This window comes from Heterocephalus glaber, unplaced genomic scaffold (genome assembly GCF_053883595.1).
Source record: "Heterocephalus glaber isolate CG9 unplaced genomic scaffold, H.glaber_assembly_v1.0 deba00001550, whole genome shotgun sequence".
NCBI lineage: Eukaryota > Metazoa > Chordata > Mammalia > Rodentia > Bathyergidae > Heterocephalus > Heterocephalus glaber.
In genome coordinates, this window is record NW_028258343.1 from 14,853,204 (window position 1) to 14,872,030 (window position 18,827).

General features: G+C 41.9%; 1 protein-coding gene across 7 annotated transcripts in view; it reads right to left on the reverse strand.

The window, feature by feature from the left end:
• The window catches only part of L3mbtl3 (L3MBTL histone methyl-lysine binding protein 3), a 110,892-nt gene that overhangs the window by 22,858 nt on the left and 69,207 nt on the right, over positions 1-18,827 (reverse strand). For 6 of the 7 annotated variants that reach the window (XM_004845974.4, XM_013072727.3, XM_087190136.1 and 3 more), the window contains 3 exons: positions 14,485-14,599; positions 12,822-12,924; positions 8,836-8,985 (listed from right to left, as the gene is read on the reverse strand). In XM_004845974.4, coding sequence (XP_004846031.2) covers positions 8,836-8,985; positions 12,822-12,924; positions 14,485-14,599 — 368 coding nt within the window. The remainder of the gene's footprint in view (positions 1-8,835; positions 8,986-12,821; positions 12,925-14,484; positions 14,600-18,827) is intronic. The other variant, XM_087190139.1, reaches the window with a different exon arrangement.

Consider the following 18,827-nt stretch of genomic DNA (forward strand, 5'->3'; position numbering starts at 1 on the left):
GAAGGCACTAGAGGACCAGGTCTCTAGGCCCAGATCCGTAACTACGTTCAACTACTCTGATTTTTACACTTGTGCTTCTCCAAAATAAACAACACAGCCTTGTTCTGTGGAGATAAAAGGAGCATGCCTTCTTGTACTGCAATCTTACTTTCAAATTATCCTTCACCGATAAGGTCAGGAATGAGGATGCTAACTCCACAATCTCAATTGTCTTATATTTTATTATAAAAATTGTTTTCTCAATTGGGTAACCATTGTTTTTCTTTTCTTGGGATTAGAGATTTCATTACCCTAATTCTAGTTGAATCAGTGCTGTGATGGATTTCTTTCTCTGCACAAAACTGAAATCCTTGCTCTAGAATTTAAATGTCCTTAGCAAAACGCTATCCCAGCTACAATGTCTTCCAATTACAGATAAAATACGATTGCATCAAAATGTGAGATGTCTGGGATGGTATCGTACTCTAGAGCATAATATGAGATGTTTCTTGATAGATTTAAAAAAAATGAACCAGAGCCGGGTGTGGTGGTGCATGTCTATAATCCCAGCACTCGGGAGGCTGAGGCAGGAAGACTGCCACGAGTTCAAGGCCAGCTTGGACTACAGAGAGAAAGCCTGTCTCAAAAAGCAAACAAACAAACGAATCAGAAATATTTTATTCCCTATTTTAATATTCTAATATTGCTCGACATAAAGCTTCCTGATCAGCTGTCCTAGCTCAGCACTTCCCACAGGCAACGGCTTCCCCTAGGTGGGCACAAATGCTGCTGAGACACGTGTGTGCCTCTCCACGTGGGAAACAACCCGGTTGGGCTGGCCACGTGGTCCCTGGAAGGAAGCAGACCCGCCTCAGAATTCAGCTCTGCTACTTACTGCTCCGACCCTCAGCAGACCTCACTTCTCGAGCTCTCAAGTGTATCATTTACAAAATGAGGATAATCGAGCCTCACGAGCATTCTGAGGACTGAATAAAATAACGTACTGACACTGCTTAGCACAGAACCAGGCGCATGAGCAGGACAGCAAACATGGCAGCTATTACGTTTCACCAGTTACTACACGTTAGAATAAAACGATCTGCTGATATGCGCTCCCCCTAAACTGCTTTCTTCAGGTACCGGAGCAGCCTGCGGAGGAGAGGTTCTGGGCTGCCTGGGTAAGACGGCGGGTCAACTCCGGGGGGCATGGGGTCTACAACCAAAAGTGGTTCTGCCCAGTGGGAGGGGACATAAGACAGCACCTGTACCGCAGAGGGTCCAGGAGGGGCAGTGAGCTAGCAGAGGGAAAGCACCCAGGATACAGCTAATTCTCTTGGGATTTCAGAATTTTTCAAGAACCACAATGTAAAGGGATATAAATTAGACACAAAAGCGTAAGTATATATGGTGCCTCTCATAGGAGAAACTCAAGGTATAAATAAAGAGCAAAATAAAAGGTAATCGGAAAGAGGGAAATAAGTCTTTTACAAATGTGAAGGGTCCCAAAAGATGGAGGGAGGTGGAGGGAAGTGAGAAGGGGCTGAAAAAGGATGAAGGTGTGTTATGTACACGAGCCAGCTCCTCAGGAGTAACGTAACCACTACATACTGCAAATCAAAATCAAAATCAAAATCAAAGAACCAGTTTAACATTTCTTTAGCTTAAAATATAACCATCGCAAAATCTTGCAAATACTCTTCGGGCTTTTAATTAATAGTGGAATCCACTCGGATGGAAAAGATACTCTTTGTGAGTCAGTGCTCTCTTTATCTCTATCTCTGGGATTATGCATCACATTTTCGATGTCTTCCTATCTTACTCTCATTATGCCTTATGGTAAATATTAGGGAAACAAATAGGAGAAGAATAAATGCCCAGGAAACAGGATGGCATCTGAATGCATACAGCTGTATTTCCTCAAGTTTGTTTACTTTTCATTTAAAAACAATCCCCACCCAATTACGTGACAACTGGCCTCACTCTGCTAAAAATAATATTGAGAGAAATCTGAAACAACACACTGTTCCATCTCAATTCAGGGCTGGACTGATTTTAGCCACCTCTCTAAATCCAACCTGAAAGGAGGCAGCGGAACATGAAATGCAGACAGGAACATGCTGGACAGCACGCCAGGCAAGCTTGGGCTGCAGCGTTATTGCAGCCCAGCCCCGGAGAAGCGGCTGTTTTAGCCACAGCTCAAGTGCAAAGAGCCCACGCCTCAGACGGGCTGGCTTTACATAATACGCTCACCATGAGGGCCTGTGTCACCGCAGGCTCAAACGCAATGGCGCTGAGTGACCATGGACTGAACCCTTTGAAGCCATGAGCCCAAATGAAGCCTTCCTCCCTTCCTGTACGTTGAAGTTGACTGTCTCATGTAGTTTCCACAGTGATGGGAAGCTGCCTAACCCAGAAACCCACTCTTCTGTTTTCAAAGTGGCCTATTCTAGCCCCACAGGGGCTACGTGACGACTGGAGAAGACCGGTCCCCCCCAGTCACAAGTGGAAGCACAGAGAATGCTGGGGTGAGCTGTAAAAAATGTAGGGTTTTCTATTTTGAATGTTCAAAGTCTGTTTCTTTGCATAGCCTGAGTTACCCCCAGGATATTTTTTTTTTAATTCCTAGAGTGCGGTCACTCACAGGATAAGATCAAAGATGGAGAATCTTAGAGGTTACACTTTATGAGTGGTTTCAAAGAGTACTTAACTCATCTCCAAAATACCTCCCACAGAGGAAAGCTTGAAAGCTTCATGACAAGGAAGCCATGGCCTCCTATGGAATTTGGAAAGGATGACAAATGAAATGAGTGGAGGAAAGGCCTTACGTTTCTGGTTAGCATCTGAATAAGGAGTCTAAATTTCTTCTGAGGTGATACTGAAACCCATTTTAGTGAATCACATTTTCATACCTCTGGCCTAGAAGAGGTAACTATGGCTAACCCTTTAATGACTAAAAATAAGACATTTTGATTAGCAAGCCTATTAAATTAGGATTCAGTATAAGGAACATATGTTCATGAAGGAACACACTAACAGGAATAAAATGAGTGAATGGAATGAATATTATTCAAGATACCAAGGAAAAACAATCCAGAGAAACTCACTCTGCAATGAATCAATCAATCCTCCTATGAAATGAGAAGGTCAACCTAATACAGTTGGATTTGGAAAGCCAAGATAATGTATCCTAAGAAGAGTTTAACTGTGGGATGTTTGTACTGGTGTGGAAAAGAGAACAGATGCTGCTGCTTCGCTGCTTTTCTGCTTCATACGGAAGAGTCTCCTGAGTAGGAATTAGTGTTACAAAGGGTGATGAAGTAAGATTCCGTTGCAATATTGACCCAACAACTTCACGGTCATCTAACAATAACACTCACCTGTCTCTTGCACTCTGAATGGCTGCCTTGCTGTCCCAGTGCTCGGCAGCAGAACTGTGAGTGTTTTTACTAACTTTGAGCTTCCCTGATGTACACAAGACTGCATAGCTTAGACGGAGCTTCCCAAGCGCCGGAGTATTTCAGAACGTGCACGGCTCCTAATTCATACCTGGTAGCCCATTGGCCCAGCCAGGGAATGAATGCCGAGAGAAGGAAATGACTTTCTCCAGTCTTCTCCACCAAGCCCTCAGGACCAGAAAACCCCAGGAGGCAAAACCAACTTCCCCAGGACTTCTAATTAACTTGCATAATCTTGTAGAATCGGGCTCTAAATTAATTTCATTCTGCTTGTGTGACAGTTTTGCAAAGTAAATCGATGTATACATGCTTATAGTTTCATGTTTTATGTGAGCTCATTTTCCCATCTGTTTGACAGAGTACAGACAGACTTATGCTCCGACTGGGGAAAACAGATTTGTGTGAAAAATACGTATCAGATTGAAGGGCAGAAACACAGGTCCTAGGACTGAGAAGACATTTAATGGCCTATAATGAACTAACACACTGGAATTTTTCATTAGATTGGCCGAGCAGTGGGCATTTGCCTCATAAGCATTTGCCAGGCACTTTAAAGATGTTTTGCGTTCCTGTGGCTATGTCTAAGCAGCCTATAACAACACGGGAGCTTAGAACTGTACATGACTTCTAACAGAGATAACATCTAATTTAGAACACAATTACAAGCAGCTGTAAGACAGATGGGTGGGAATAAGACTCGGTAGGGTGGATGCCCGATGCTTCCCTATTGATGGGACACTCTGGATGGGTGCTCACCATTGGCCTCGATTCCCAAAGCCTGGCATATGGGTCGTTCAGCATGCGTCACCTGGTGCTGACGTGAGGATTTGTGGGTGCATCTGTGCTTCCAGGTTCAGTGTTCCTGGGAGCAGTGCCCTCAAAGCTACATTTTAAAGAAGCACCCCCGATTATCTGGGTGCAAAGTGTTCATTATCTACATGGGCCAGGGAGTTCAAGAACAACAGAGAGGGAAGTTGTTCTTTATAACTTAGGTATCACCTGAAGTCACATGAAAGTCCAGCTATGCATTTGGGGAGTGGGTCTCACCGCTTAATAATCATTTCTTCAATATCTGGTGTGGTGATCTTACGAAGCTGAAAATGTAGATGTTTTTGTTTTGTTTCGAGGTACCAGGAACTAAATCCAGGACCTCACAAATGCTAGGCAAGAGTCCTACGACTCTGATACAACTCTGGCCCATAAAAATACGGGAGTTTTAAGTGAAGAAAAAGGCCACACAGCTCTAAGGCTACACGACTGGAATAACGGAAGACTGATGCCCCCGCCAGCATCTGAAGCAGGTACAGAGGAACCTCGTGAAACCACACAAAGCCTTGCTGAGGAAAAGACAGCGGGAGATGAGAGGCTAGTGAGAAGACAGACAAAGGTCCCAGGCAGAGGGGAGAGGGTGCCGAGGACAGGCAGGCTGAGGCACTTGGCTGACAGGAGACTGGCAGAGACAAGGCTGGAGAAACAGACAGGGACCAGACAACCCGGGCCACTGGCCACATAGGAATCAGGGTCTTAAAGGACTACTACCTAGAATATACAAAGAACTCAAAAAAGCAGACCCTCAAACTTAGAGACAGTCCAAAAATGGGCATCTGAAATGAACAGACATTTCTCAGAGGAAGAAGTAGAAATGGAAAATAAATACATGAAAAAATGTTCACCATCACTGGTCACTCAAGAGATACAGATGAAAACAACACTGAGATTCCACTTCACTCCAGAAAGAATGGCTGCTATCATGAAATCAGCTGCTGGGGATTTAGTTCAGTGGTTCCAGCGCCTGTCTGGCAAACGCAAGGTCTCAAGTTTGATCCCCAGTACCCCCCCCCCCAAAAAGGAAATCAACCAATAAGAAATGCTGGCAGGGGTGTGGGGAGAAAGGAACCCTTCTCCTTTGTTGGTGGGAGTGCAGACTGGTGTAACCACTGTGGAAATCAGTATGGAGATTTCTCAAAAAACTAAAACTAGAGGTTCCATTTGATCCATCTATTACTGTTCTTGGTATCTTCCTGAAAGAATTAAAAACATTATACCACAGCAATATATGCATACCCATGTTTATAGCAGCACAGTTTGTAACAGCTAAACCCTGGAAACAGCCCAAGTGCCCATTAACTGATGAGTGGATAAAGAAGATGTGGTTTTTCTATAATGGAGTACTACACTGCCATAACAAACGATAAGCTTGAGACATTTATAGCTAAATGGATGCACCTTGAGACCATATTCCTAAGTGAAATAAGTCAGACACACATGTCTAAATACCGCAGTATCTCTCTGGTGTGAGAAACCGGAAGTATAAATAAGGACAAAAACATATAATGGATATTGGGAAATGGGAAGAAAATATTTACATGAGAAGAGCATCAAGAGAAGGGGGAGTGGGAAAGGAAGGAAAGGACAAGAGAAAAAGAGAATGGAAGGAAAAGATGGAAACAAAGCCATTGAAAATAAGGAGGGGAAGAGGGGTTGAAGGGAGGGGAGGGAAAAAAAGAAGCAAGATGTATCATGCACAGGTGCAAACTCCCTATGATGAATGTGATCCTCATGTATATCTAAAATGTACCACTAAACAGATACAAGTGAAAAAGAAAAAAGAGAAACAGGGTCTTCATCCTAAGTAACAGGATGGCCCTGGAAGTGTTAAGTGGGGTGATACAACTCAAACGAACTTTCAAATGCAGACTGCACAGGTCTCTTGAAAGATTCTGGGGGTGAGCTCAGGCCCCCGAGTATGAAGTATAAAGCAGCTGCAGAGGAGATGACTGGAAGCCACACTGGGAACAACTACCTGGACACGAGTTGCCCCTGGCAGTCTCTTGAGGGGGCCCTTCAATATTGCTGCAGTGTAAGAGGGACACACATGCTCCTTGCGTTGCTCTTTTATTCTTGGCCATGCTACATCAGCTCCTGGACCACAGGTGAGACCAGCCCGCCCCTCACTCCGGGGACTACCTGGCATTTGGGAGAGGGGTTGGCCCAGGTCAGGGGGTGGTGCAGAACACTCCAGAGCCCTGCCATGTCCCTGGCCTGAGGCTCACCTGGTGCACCTGTGCTGGTCCCTCCACCCCACCCCCAGCCCGGCTCCAGGCAGCAGGGCTTCCTCGGGCACCTCCCTGCCTCGTTCCCCTCTGATGTCCTCATCTCCCAGTCACTGAAGCCACGTGTGGTCACCTCCTCTCCTCTGTGTTTGTTTCTGGGAGAGCAAATTGTCTCTCTCGCTGTCCCCAAGTGCATTAAAAGCAAAAAAAAAAGGAGAGACTGGCAACCAAATTTAGTAAATTAAAGATGAAGGAAAGAAATCACATGAAAACCTGAGTGGGAAATCACATTCGGGTGAACAGTGAGTAAAGGCGAGAATGTGATATGGTATTATGAGCATTATCTTATTTCAGCAATTCACTGAATGTTTAACCCAGGAATATCAAGGATATCAGCTATTCACTGTTTTGCTCCTAAAAAGAGAAGGAAAACAGGCTGAGCATCCCTAACCCAAACACCCCGGATCCAAAATGCTACAAAATTGGAAACTTTCTGAGGGATTTTGGACCATTTCATATTAGGGATGTTCAATGGTTAAAGACTATAAAAACACTCCTACATCCAAAAAGTCCCAAATCTGAAACACTCCTGGTCCCAGGTGCTGTGAATAAGGGATACTCAATCTATACTATGAAAAAAATAAGTAACCCATTCTTCTTTTAATAACATTAATAGAAGTAACATTTCTTAAGGGATTATTACTTATTAGTCACTATGCTAAGAGCTTTATATTAACTTAACTCTTCATTGCACATAATCCTGATAAACCGTGAGATTCAAAGCAAAGAGCTCCTGCATCATCACAGGTCACATACCTGGCAGGCAGGAAAGCTGAGAGGCAAAACCAGGCAGAGTTTACTCAGCACGTGGTGCTGCTCCTCTATGGAGGAAAGGAAAATCCCATGGGTGCTCCTGTCAGGCTAGACCTAAACTACTTCCTTCCCCATGAGCTCCATGGGTCTGTGGGAGAGGAGTATCTAATCTTAAGCCTCACTTTAAGAGACCAGATGGCCATGCCTCAAGGATGACACAAAGCAAAGTGTCCAAGTCGCATGGGGTAAAGAAGTTGGGATGTACCTGTTTTTTACATCCACTGTTTGTGTCTCTCACCAGCTGCGTATCTTTAAGCCCAGGGAAGTACAAAACAGATAAGGTCTGAATCTCTGCCAGCCTACTTTCCAGAAAATGACACTGGAGGAAAGTTTCTACAAGAAACAAGAACCATCCCTGAATAACACCAAAAATGCTCGATAAATGTTTTTTTAATGTCAGTAATAATTCAGTTTTAGAGTTTTACTTTTCCACCAGGAATTATAGAAGCTTTTAATGAATCTGAGATTACTTACTAACTCTGGGCTTTAGGGGACAGGATTCTTTTTAATAAAACAGAATGCTCCTAATCCTCTTCATCTTTTTTTTTTCCTTTTTCATCTTTTTATTCTGACCCTGTGGTGCCCTGCTGATTTGTCCCAGGCAGAACTGACTCCCTGTTTCTTGGTTCCGTGGGAAGACATGGGAAGAGCAGAGTCCCACAGAGCTGCAGTGGAGTCTGCACGGCAGCCCTCTTACATCTCCTGCATATTCATGCGATATCTTTGATGAGGACAGTGAGAGTCAAGAGCCTGTGAAAGCCACTCAGTGAGTTGCAGAGTTTCTGACTCTGAACCCTCAAGAACAAGGTCCAGGGTTTCTATGGAGTGGGATAAGTCTTCCCTCCACTATGACAAGTGGAGTCCTACACTGTGACTCACCCCTGCTGCTCTGTCAGCATCCTCCTACAAGTCACAGTGAGAACTCTGAAATTACTAACACACAAACACATACACATCTACAAATGTAGTACTGTCATCTACGTCACATGCTGAGGATTTTCCTGAAAGAAAGCTATGGACAGTACTGGGAAACAAGTAGAAGACTTTTTTAAACCTCCTCAAGACATCATTTCCAGCCCTGGATTATACTCAAGTTAAAGTTAAACTCTTATTTTTGGTGAGACTAGCTTTCATTATGTTTTCCAGGCTGGCCTTGAACTCCCAGGCTCCAGCAATGTGATTCTCCTGCCTCAGCCTCCCAAGTAGCTGGGACTACAGATGCACATGGCCACAGTCAGTTTTGCTGTTTGTAGGAGACTGACAAGAAAGCAGAAAGGCTCTGGGTTTCTTGGAAAAACATAAGTCAGGATGGATGGTAAGGCTTTCAGATAATGATCTCCATCATCATTTTACATCGAGTCAAATGCATTTTCAACAATGCACATGAACATGGCCACAGAGCACAAACAGTGAAGACAGACAAACTCTTCCATCACAGTGTTTCTAAACAACGGGAAGGTTCTCACTTCCGTTACCTGATTTCAGGAGACGAAGAGCTTTCATTTGTGTCCGTCCTTTTATTTCTTGGAAATGATGGACTGGTTGGAGGCATCTCACCACTTAAGCGATCTGGGAAAATGCGGTCTTTATTCAAATTGATATCTGAATAGGGACAGCTGGCAGCACTAATGAATTAAGAGAAAAAGAAAAGGACGTCTGCATTAGGCCGTAACTACTACTCTCAGCGAAAATGATGGGCTACAGAACATGAAATTCCAAAATTGAACCGAGTACATGCTATGTATATTTCTGTATGTGTAATACGTGATTAAAACATTCATACGAACACATATACATTCCATCTACAAAACATAAATTCAGTATATTCTGATTGGAATATATCTTTTTTTCCCCCTAAACTGCCTGAGCAAGGGAGGAATTTCAAACTCTCAACTGAAAGTAATAATACAACCACAATTCTCAGCTGTGAGGCTGAGGCAGGAGGATTGCTAAGTTCAAACCAGACTGGGCAACTTAGTGACTTAACAAGACCCTGTCTTAGAATAAAAAAAAATTAAAGAATGAGAGTGTAGCTCAGTGCAAATGCCCTGGGTTTAATCCCCAGTATCGAGAGGAGCGGGGGAGGTGGTTGACCTCTATTGGTTCTCCGAGTGCTGCTCCACTCACCCCCATGAGAGCCCACCACACCCCCCGAGATGTGGGAACTCTGTCCTCCGTGTGCCGCCTCCTGCAGGCGGGACACTAAGTGGGCTCTCACGGTCTGCACCCCATGCACAGTGGATGGGGAATTAATGAGGCCCACAGTCTGCACTTGCAAATTTTAAACTATTCCACGGATTTCGGAAACACGCTTCAGGGGTATTGGAAATACTCTTTTGTCACCTTTTTAAATTTCTCCAAGATCAAACTGTACACAGAAAAGATAGAAGAAATACTTCTATTGGCATTAGGCAGGTAGAATGTCTACTTTCATCTAACTTTAGCTCCCCCGCAAGCCCTTCATACTGCTGATTTCTTGGTCGTCCAAAGGGATGCACTGACCAAGGGAAACGCACGACACAGCGGTGGGAAAGCTCCCTTGCCAGAGGAGACTGCCGCACCCACGCCCACGCGGACTCTGGCTATCACGGCTGTCTTAGAATCTAAGAGAAAACAGGGCCACCTTCTCGGGCTTCATTCCTGAAATGCAAGCTCCGTTTCTAACGCTTCTTAGACCAAATTCGATCTGTAACCCTTAGAGACGCTCACAACAAATGCTAGCCCAAACAGTCTTCTGCTTATGTGTTCACGAAACGGACGATTCTTGCTAAAGGAGCAACTTTCTTTGTTATCTTAGCAGAGAATTCGAGTTTCGATTTAGGCAGCGTCTCAGTAAATTAATCCGAAGAGAATTTCCCCCATTACGGTTCCCTAGACACAGTATGTCTTAGCAAGGACAGAAATACGTGCCAGTGAAATGAACCTTTCAAAGACTGTCCCCGATGAGCAGCTCTCCCACAGGGCACTAACGGAGTGGGACACAGGCTGTGCCTGCTAAGGATCAATACTGAGGGCAGTGAGTGTCCCCAACAGGACGGGAGTCCCGTTCAAAGGCCTGCCCCACTCGGCTCCCCCTGTGGGTGGCGAGGCGGATGCAGCTTCTCCCAGGCGCTTGCTTTCTCAGTCACAGGGTGCATTTCTGTTTCCTTCAAGAAACAGTTCGTTACCACACCTCTCCATAAACTCTTCCAAGAATCTTGGCAAAATGTCTCCCTTCTCTTAACCAGCACAGCGCTGCGTCTGTGACAAAATGCCCCAAAGATAAACAATGAGACTTAGGGAACACAGGCAGCGGAGGTGAGGGAGCCTCCAGGTTCCCCTGCACCGGGGGCACGGGGCCATTGGGCGCCGACAGGGCCGTTACCCCAGACTGGCTGTCGCCCGCAAACTCCCCCACACGGACTAAAGCTCTCCTGAGGAGTCTCCGGACATGGCTGGAAGGTGCTTTGCTTCCAGAAGACCAAATTAAAACTTTAAATATTCAGTTGCATCCCAGCCACATGCTGTTAGTTGTCATGTATGTTTTTGTTTCTTTATTCTTTTTCTCCACAATTTGAACAAACTGCCTTTAGTCCAACGAATGTCACGGGATTGCACAGTAGTAGGAAGGTAAACGTGCCAAAGTTTCAATATTAGTGATTTTGTATCTTAAACTGTAATTAATGCATAGCTTTTATAGTTTCATTACTGCATAACATCTGTGATTCATTCGTGGGGCAGTGTCTTGAGAGGTGGGTGGAGGGGACTCATCAAGAATCCAGACAGGGCGGGGATTTAGCTCAGTGGTTCCACTGCCTGCCTCCAAAGTGCAAGGTTCCGAGTTCGATCCCAGGTACCAAAAAAAAAAAAAAAGAATCCAGAGCCCCAGCTGGGCGTGGTGGCGGAAGCCTGTCTTCCCAGCGCTCTTGCAAACGATACAGGGGGATAAGCAAGTTGGAGTCCAGACTGGACAACTTAGTGAGACCCTGTCTCCAAATTAAAAATGAAAAAAGAGGGTAGGGGTGGGGAGATAGCTCATTGTGAAGGCCTTGGGTTTAATCCCAAGTGCTGAAAAAAAAACCAGATTCTTGAGGTTGCACTGGTCTCCGTCCACCAGCTGCTATCTAAGGCAAGCTAACACGTCTCTCAGCATTGTGGGGAAATAATAGTTTCTAAACTGCAGCGTTATTCTGAAAACTATCTATAAAACAATTATAGCAATTCCTTGCATAGAGTAAATAAGCGCTCAAATATTCATCCTCACTGAAGAACTGCTGCTCAAAAATATTTATCAGATGAAAGAAATTCTGAGTGTACAATGGATATTTACCAGGCTGTTGAATTATTTCTAGCATTTAGGCCTATACAGCTTCTGAAAAATAACCAGGCTGCCTTGACAAGGCAATATTTCACAACTTCTAAAATGTATTTCCAACTCAGCTCTCTTTTCATATATCTTCTAGTTCACAGCCCATGCAGGCAAAGAAAAGGATTTTAAAATGGATATTTGCAAATGGAATCATCATCCTGTCTACGCTCAGATTTTTTTCTTCTGGAATATACCAAACTTCATTAAAAAAAAATCACAGAGGAGTGTTGCTAAAGGAAGATAAGCAGGATCTGAGGGTGAAAGATGAAAGAGGAAACTATATCCAGATTACATTAATTACACCGGTGCTGCAATTTCTGTTAACTCTTGAGCATTAGGTGGCGCAATTTCAGAATCTTAAAGACCTGGATTCATAACTTACACAAACTAGATAGATGAAAAATCACTTTTCTTACTGGCAATCCAATTAACATGCATTTATCACACTTACAGAGACAAACTGTTACTTGAATACATACCCAAAGGCGGCATGTTGTTCCTTTAACATCTCAGAGAAATCACAGGAATTTACTGGTATTTTAGTAATATTTTTTAAATGTCTACAAAAATTCCCAAGTTCCCTTGGTTTCCTTTCGAATTTATTTAGGAGGGGTAGAGAAAATATGTGAAAAAATGGTTTTCTGACCCTTACATTCTCACTGTTGACTGTATTTGTGCTTTTTTGTGATCGTCACTACTAATCTGCAATAATGCCTTTTATCATTCAATCTGTCAAGTCCCCCAGTCACAATATTTTACTAAATAATCTCAAGAGAGTCTATCCACTTCTCATTATCCTGGTAATGGTCAACCCATACTCTTTCAGAAGCCATGTATCTGGAAAACGAGTCAGGTTACCAGGAAAAGCCAACTAACTAAAGTAAATAAGTCTATTTTAAGCCACAAAAGCATTTTTCTCTCAGGAAGATTTAACTTTAAATATATCCTTTATTTTTTCATGGTCACCATGGCAACACTATTGCTTATGGATCCAAGTTTAAAATTAGTTCACATCTGTTCAGTAGCCAAGGAAATCATCTTGAACATCTGTGGGGCAGGTACCAGCTAATGACCCTGTGAGGCATCCCTATGGGAGTCCTGGGGACCACTTACCTCTGAGGGCTCAGGTGCCTTGATCTCTTGAAATGGCCGATCCCTTTACAGCCAAGGGTTGGGCACCCACCTTGATCAGAAGCTTCCATTAATTCTGCGGCACCTATGAAAAAGAGAAGAAATGTCATGCAATTTTTGAATGAACCCAAACAGGAAAAACAAACAGATAACAGGGAATAGGGAGATAGACTTACAAACAGGAAGGGGTCCAAGACATGGAGGGAGGGGAGAGGAGGGGAGAGAAGAGGAAAGTAAAAGGAATTAAGAGGTGTTATGTTCATGTATCAATCCCCTATGATGAATGTCATCATTATGTACTGCAAACACATACTAATAAAATTTTAAAAAATAAAATTAAAACTATCCTAAAAATCACTACGTTTGAAGGTTTTCTTCTCTGATTTCATTCACACAATTTATATTACTGCAGCATTGAAATGATAAATTTTGATCTAACTTCTTAAAAATTGTCACAAATTACAGGTACCCAAATCTGCCTTATGAATTTCAAAGAAATTTATAGAGTTACTAACTTAACTTACCTGGGAATACTCAGGGACGGGATGTAGCTCAGTGGTTGAGTGGCTGGATCTCATACTGCTGGTCCTGGTTCATCCCTGGTACCGTAAAACCGCCCCACATACTGTGAAACACTACACAGCCCAGTACAGCATAACAGGTGCAAAGCCCCCTCCGGCCCTCTGGTCTACACCTACACTCTCCCTCTTCTGAGGACACAGGTGCAGGTGGACTCTCCCTCCTGGATGTGTGTAAGCACTCAAGTACAGGCCTGCATTTGTACAGTCACACACGTCGGTTTTAGGTTTTATTTTATTTTGCCATGTGAAAGGTACAACACAGATGTGCACTGTTTAGAAACTTGTCTGATAAATCTTTCTGGGGCAACATTAATATTCTTTATGACTTCTGTATAGTGTCTATAGTATGGTGCACCACAATTTATTTAACCAATATTGTTTCTAGGTTTTGTTATTTTAGACAAGCTGCATGAGTACCCTGGATACTGTGCAGATTTATTTGCCCTTATGTGGTTTATATGCACCCAGAGTGAAGTCACTAAATAAAGCACACTAGAATTTTAAAAAAACTAACTATATATTTTTCCTGATAGTATATATGTTATAATGTAAATATTCTCCAAAATTAAGATTCATGCTATGTTAAGTTCTGTGTCTTTTTTGAAAACAGAGTTTAGGTGATTTTTTTTTTTTTTTTTGAGATAACTAGATTCACATGCAGTTGCAGGGGAATAATATAGAGGAAGATTTCTTTCACTCTTTTCCCAATGTCTCCCAATGATAACATTTTCCAAAGCTACTGTATAAAGTTATTAGTAAGTTACCAGCACTGATACAATTTTGATAGTCTGCCAAGTTGCCTTCCAAAGATTCCATACTAATTTTAAAAGGCAATGTTCACTTCTAAGTGAAAGCAGAAGGTCTATACATGACTTTTTCAGGTAGTAGATTGTTTCTTTTATGTTTTTATGACTATGGTAATTAAACATATATCAAAAAGGATGACCTTGAGAAAAAATATACAGTAGACAGAAATAAAGAAAGAGAAGGGAAGGTAGTGAAGGATATTAAGTATGCTACACTAGAAAGTGGAAGAGCTGTCAAGTTATCCTCCCATCTCTTACTCAAAGGAGGCTGAAGCGCATGTCCAGTTTTGGAACACCAGCCCACTGGGTGAATATCAGGAGAATCGGCATCTATCCAGTAGTCATAGGTACTGCTCCAGCCATCAAAGTGAACCTGGAGAGCAGGAGGATACGAACAGTCACAAAACGTTCTACAGTAAAAGTGCCGCCCAGGGCACAGTCATTACTATAATATTCTTCAAAAACATACAGGAAATTTACTAGCCAATAAATCAATTACACATCACTCCCAGTAGGAGATAAAAGGTCCTTTTGAATATCTTCAACATATTATAATCAACATATCAATAAATGTCTCGCCACAGGCACTTGTGGGGCACCAGGGCTACAGGCACTTGATGCTTATCTTTCAACACTATGAGCAACTTGGGTACAGGAACTGTTGTCACATCTTTGTAGGCTCAACATCAAACCGCCAGGGCATACGGCTGGAGTGGTTTAAAGATCAGAAAAGGGAAGAGGAGGGCATGGATGGCAAGGGTGGAGGGACAGCAGAGGGAGACCTTTCAAGCACTAAAGTGAGGTTTAAAAACAATTCAACATTCTACTAAAAACATCCAAATTATAAAATGTTCCTCCACCAAATGCATTGCTGAGTATCATTCTCGTGAATAACTTAAACACCTCTCAGAGACGGGTCACCGCCTTTCCTGGGGAAAAGACAGCTGGTCCTTCAGTCATCATCACTAGCACCAGCCACATAACCTCTGCGATGAAAGCACACACTGAAGCTCTTTTTACATTTTACTGTTCAGTCAAGTTTGCAAGTGAGGTTTCTTTCTTTAAAGTCTATGAATCTCCACTCTTCACCAGACAACAGATGCAGATGGATAACAAATTTAAACATTAAAAGCTGAGTGACAGAGCAAGAGCAAGTCACCAAGTTCAACAGCCATAAAATGCAAGACTGATCCACTGGACTACATACAAATTTAAAACTTCGAAGTGGCAAAAATGACCACAAGCAAGACGCAAGGCCCACAAGACCTCCAAAAAAACCACCTTGCCACACAGGTAACAAAGCACTTTCTTCCTTAATTTATTAAAACAACATGTATCAACAGAACAAGATGAAAGCCCTGAAAGAAAGTCTGGAAAGAGATATGGATTGTTCAATATCAAGAAAATAAAGAGCTCATAAACACGTGAAGAGACAATTTTGCTTAAAACTATGAATTAAAACTACAGGATGCAGCAATTCTCCAGTATACCAAAAATATTCCCATTTCTGGTGATCTTTACAGCTGGAAAATATGAAAATAAATGGCCATTTTCATAGACTATCATGAGAGGTGTTAACGGGGGCTATTTCTGGAGAGCTGTTTGGCAATAGCAATCAACATTATAATACATTATCTTGGAGTTGGACATCTCAATAACTCACTGTTTATAGTAAAAAGCAATGAGAAATAGCCAGACTGCCACTACCAGGAAACTGGCTAAACAATGTTCAAACAGTATGCCTTTATTAATAGTACATATTAATGGACTCAAAGTAATGTCCTCTGCAACGCATCCACTTTCTCAAGCTTAGAAATCATGTTCCTAGACTTGAAACCATAGAATGCCACAACTAGAAGTGATCATTTACATTATCCTAAAGAGGAGAAAAGACTCACAGAGAGTAGCTGGCTAGCTGACAGCCACAAAGCTAGTTAGGAGGGGTAACTAGGCCTAGAATTCAAGAATGGGAAAGGAAAAGATTCATCATTCACATACATTAAATATACACAGCAGTTAAAGAAAGTTAACTCATTTATAACCTTTCCCTTCCTCTGATGAATAATAATGCTCAAGGCAGACAGACCTCTTTCAAAAGGGAAGGGGACAAAGAGATGAGTGGATTAAGATGTATCTGTATATTTACCAACTCCTCATGATGAATGTAATTACTGTGTGCTGCAAACGTGCACTAAATAACAATGAAAATGAAACAAATAAACCCCTAAAAATAAATGTTCAAATAATGAGAATGATATTTGTAATTTTCTGAAAATATAAATTTATGGTATCAATGCCACCAATAAATGAGTGATCATAGGGGCCGGGGATTTAGCTCAGTGGTTCTGCTGCCTGCCTCACAAGCACAAGGTCCTGAGTTTGATCCCCGCCCCACAAAAAAAGAGTGCTCATAATGTACACTGGAAGTTTCAAGCATTCTAATTTTCGACTAACCATAGTCAGTCATCATTTCTGTTTTACTAGTAACATGAAGCCCCATGTTTTCTGATCTTGCTATCCCTGAATTCCTTTTCTTTTACACAGGAATCAATGTTCACATAACTCATGCTCCCTTTATCGTAAATTAGCAATTAAATTTAATGGAAGTTAGCTCTCTGCCTGTGGTAAATGGACTCAACCCTATCAAGGGAAATGGTCCTCCACCCTGGATACACACCAGAAGAACCTGAGAATACTGCAAAGAGGAGGGGGGGAACTCAAGAGGAAGCCGGGCATGATGGCACACGCCTGTAATCACAGCACCTGGGAGGCCGAGGAAGGAGGATCACCAGGAGTTCAAGGGCAGCCTGGGCTACATGGTGAGACCTTGCCTCAAAAAAACACAACAAAACAAAAATAACAACGACAACAACAACAACAACAGCAAAGCTCACTTGAGTTCTATTCAATCTACGATCTCTATGCCATTTACTAAACTTCTATGTGGTTATGATGTGCACTTAGAATCAGGAACCACTGACCCTAAGTAGGACTTTACTGTATAGCAATAGAGCTTCCAAAAGCCTTTCCATCACCCCAGATCAAAAGGTTCCTTCTAAATTTTTCTCAGGTGTCACCACAAAGAATGTTTTCTTGGACGCTACTACGTCTGGGTGACACCATATCATTTCTAGTTTTCATCTAGGCTGACACCCCAGTCTGTAACTGGAGTAATCTCTCCCAGATTAACACATCCTGGACTCGATAAATGTGACAGCATTTACAAACTAGGCTAGTAGACAAACTGGAGATTTACGTTTTAGATATAAAATTAGCTTCATTATTAAGAAAAGATATAATCATTACATTCTCTCTACTAAGGAGCAAAAGTATTTAAAAATATACTACTGAATTATGTAAATATACACAGAATAAATACTGATCCTCCTCAATATTTATACTCTGGAAACGCAAATTAAACGACAGTTTTATTAAAGTTTCTAGAATTTCATTTCATCATCTATAATTTTTATGACTTCGGTCTGCAGCATATTAATGAAGAAAAGAAACCCCACCTTCTATAGTTAAGTAAGTTTCTCTTGCCAGATGTTATTTTGAAATGAAACCAAATGCCTAACAAAGAGCAACAAGGGAGGGAGGAGATATATTAACATACAATATGAAGTACTTGAAAATTTTATAAATACAAAAGAGAAATATAAAATTTATGACAGACATTATTCCACTATAAACATATTCATATGTAAAAGCAACTTAGCAACAATGCTGAATTCATTTAAATTTCTAAAGAAAATAGACTACTATAGATCAAAGTATAGCAATGGATACCCTGTTTACCCAGAAGCACAGTTTGGACCCTCTGTAGAAACCTCCTATATATTACTGACAATTTTAAGATTAAGATGGTATTTTAGAAAACATATTGTATCTTTACAAAGAAAATCTGGCACAATTTTTTGTTCATTCAAAAGGGAGCTCAGTCAACAAACACATTTTGCACGCAGGTGTACAGACCCCAGGAAAAACAAAAAGTCATGAGGAAAAAGACTATTTGACTCAGCAGTGAACAAGATTTCCTGATTCACGGGCCGGGGATTTAGCTCAGTGGTTTTGATGCCTGCTATGCAAGCGCAAGGACCTGAGTTCGATCCCTGGTACCAAAAAAAAAAAAAAAAAAAAAAAAAATCACATTTAACCAAGATTTCCTGATTCACAATATAGTACACTACTCTAAAGAGTGGAAAAATCAACATTATTTTACTAAAAGAAGGAGGGAAAAAAGAATGGCAAGATCTATGTGTTGAACTACTAGTCTAATGAGAAGAAAATAAACCATATTTAAAATTGAAGAATTGAGAAATACCAGGATATAGATAGTATTTTATTTTAAAATCCTTTCTCTTTCTCTCTTCTATAAATAATGACGGGGCTAAGTTACACCCAAAGCTCACCCTACAGAGTATTTCCTCAGTACATTACAGAAAACGCCAAACAAAAATGCCATTTTAAAAGATAATATTTTAGGAAATCGGGGATAAAATGTCATAAGAAACATCCCAAAGTGCCTGACATTGCTGCTCGTGGGCAGCCAGATGAGACATGGATTGGCCATGAGCGGATTCTTTTCGGTCACCGAAACA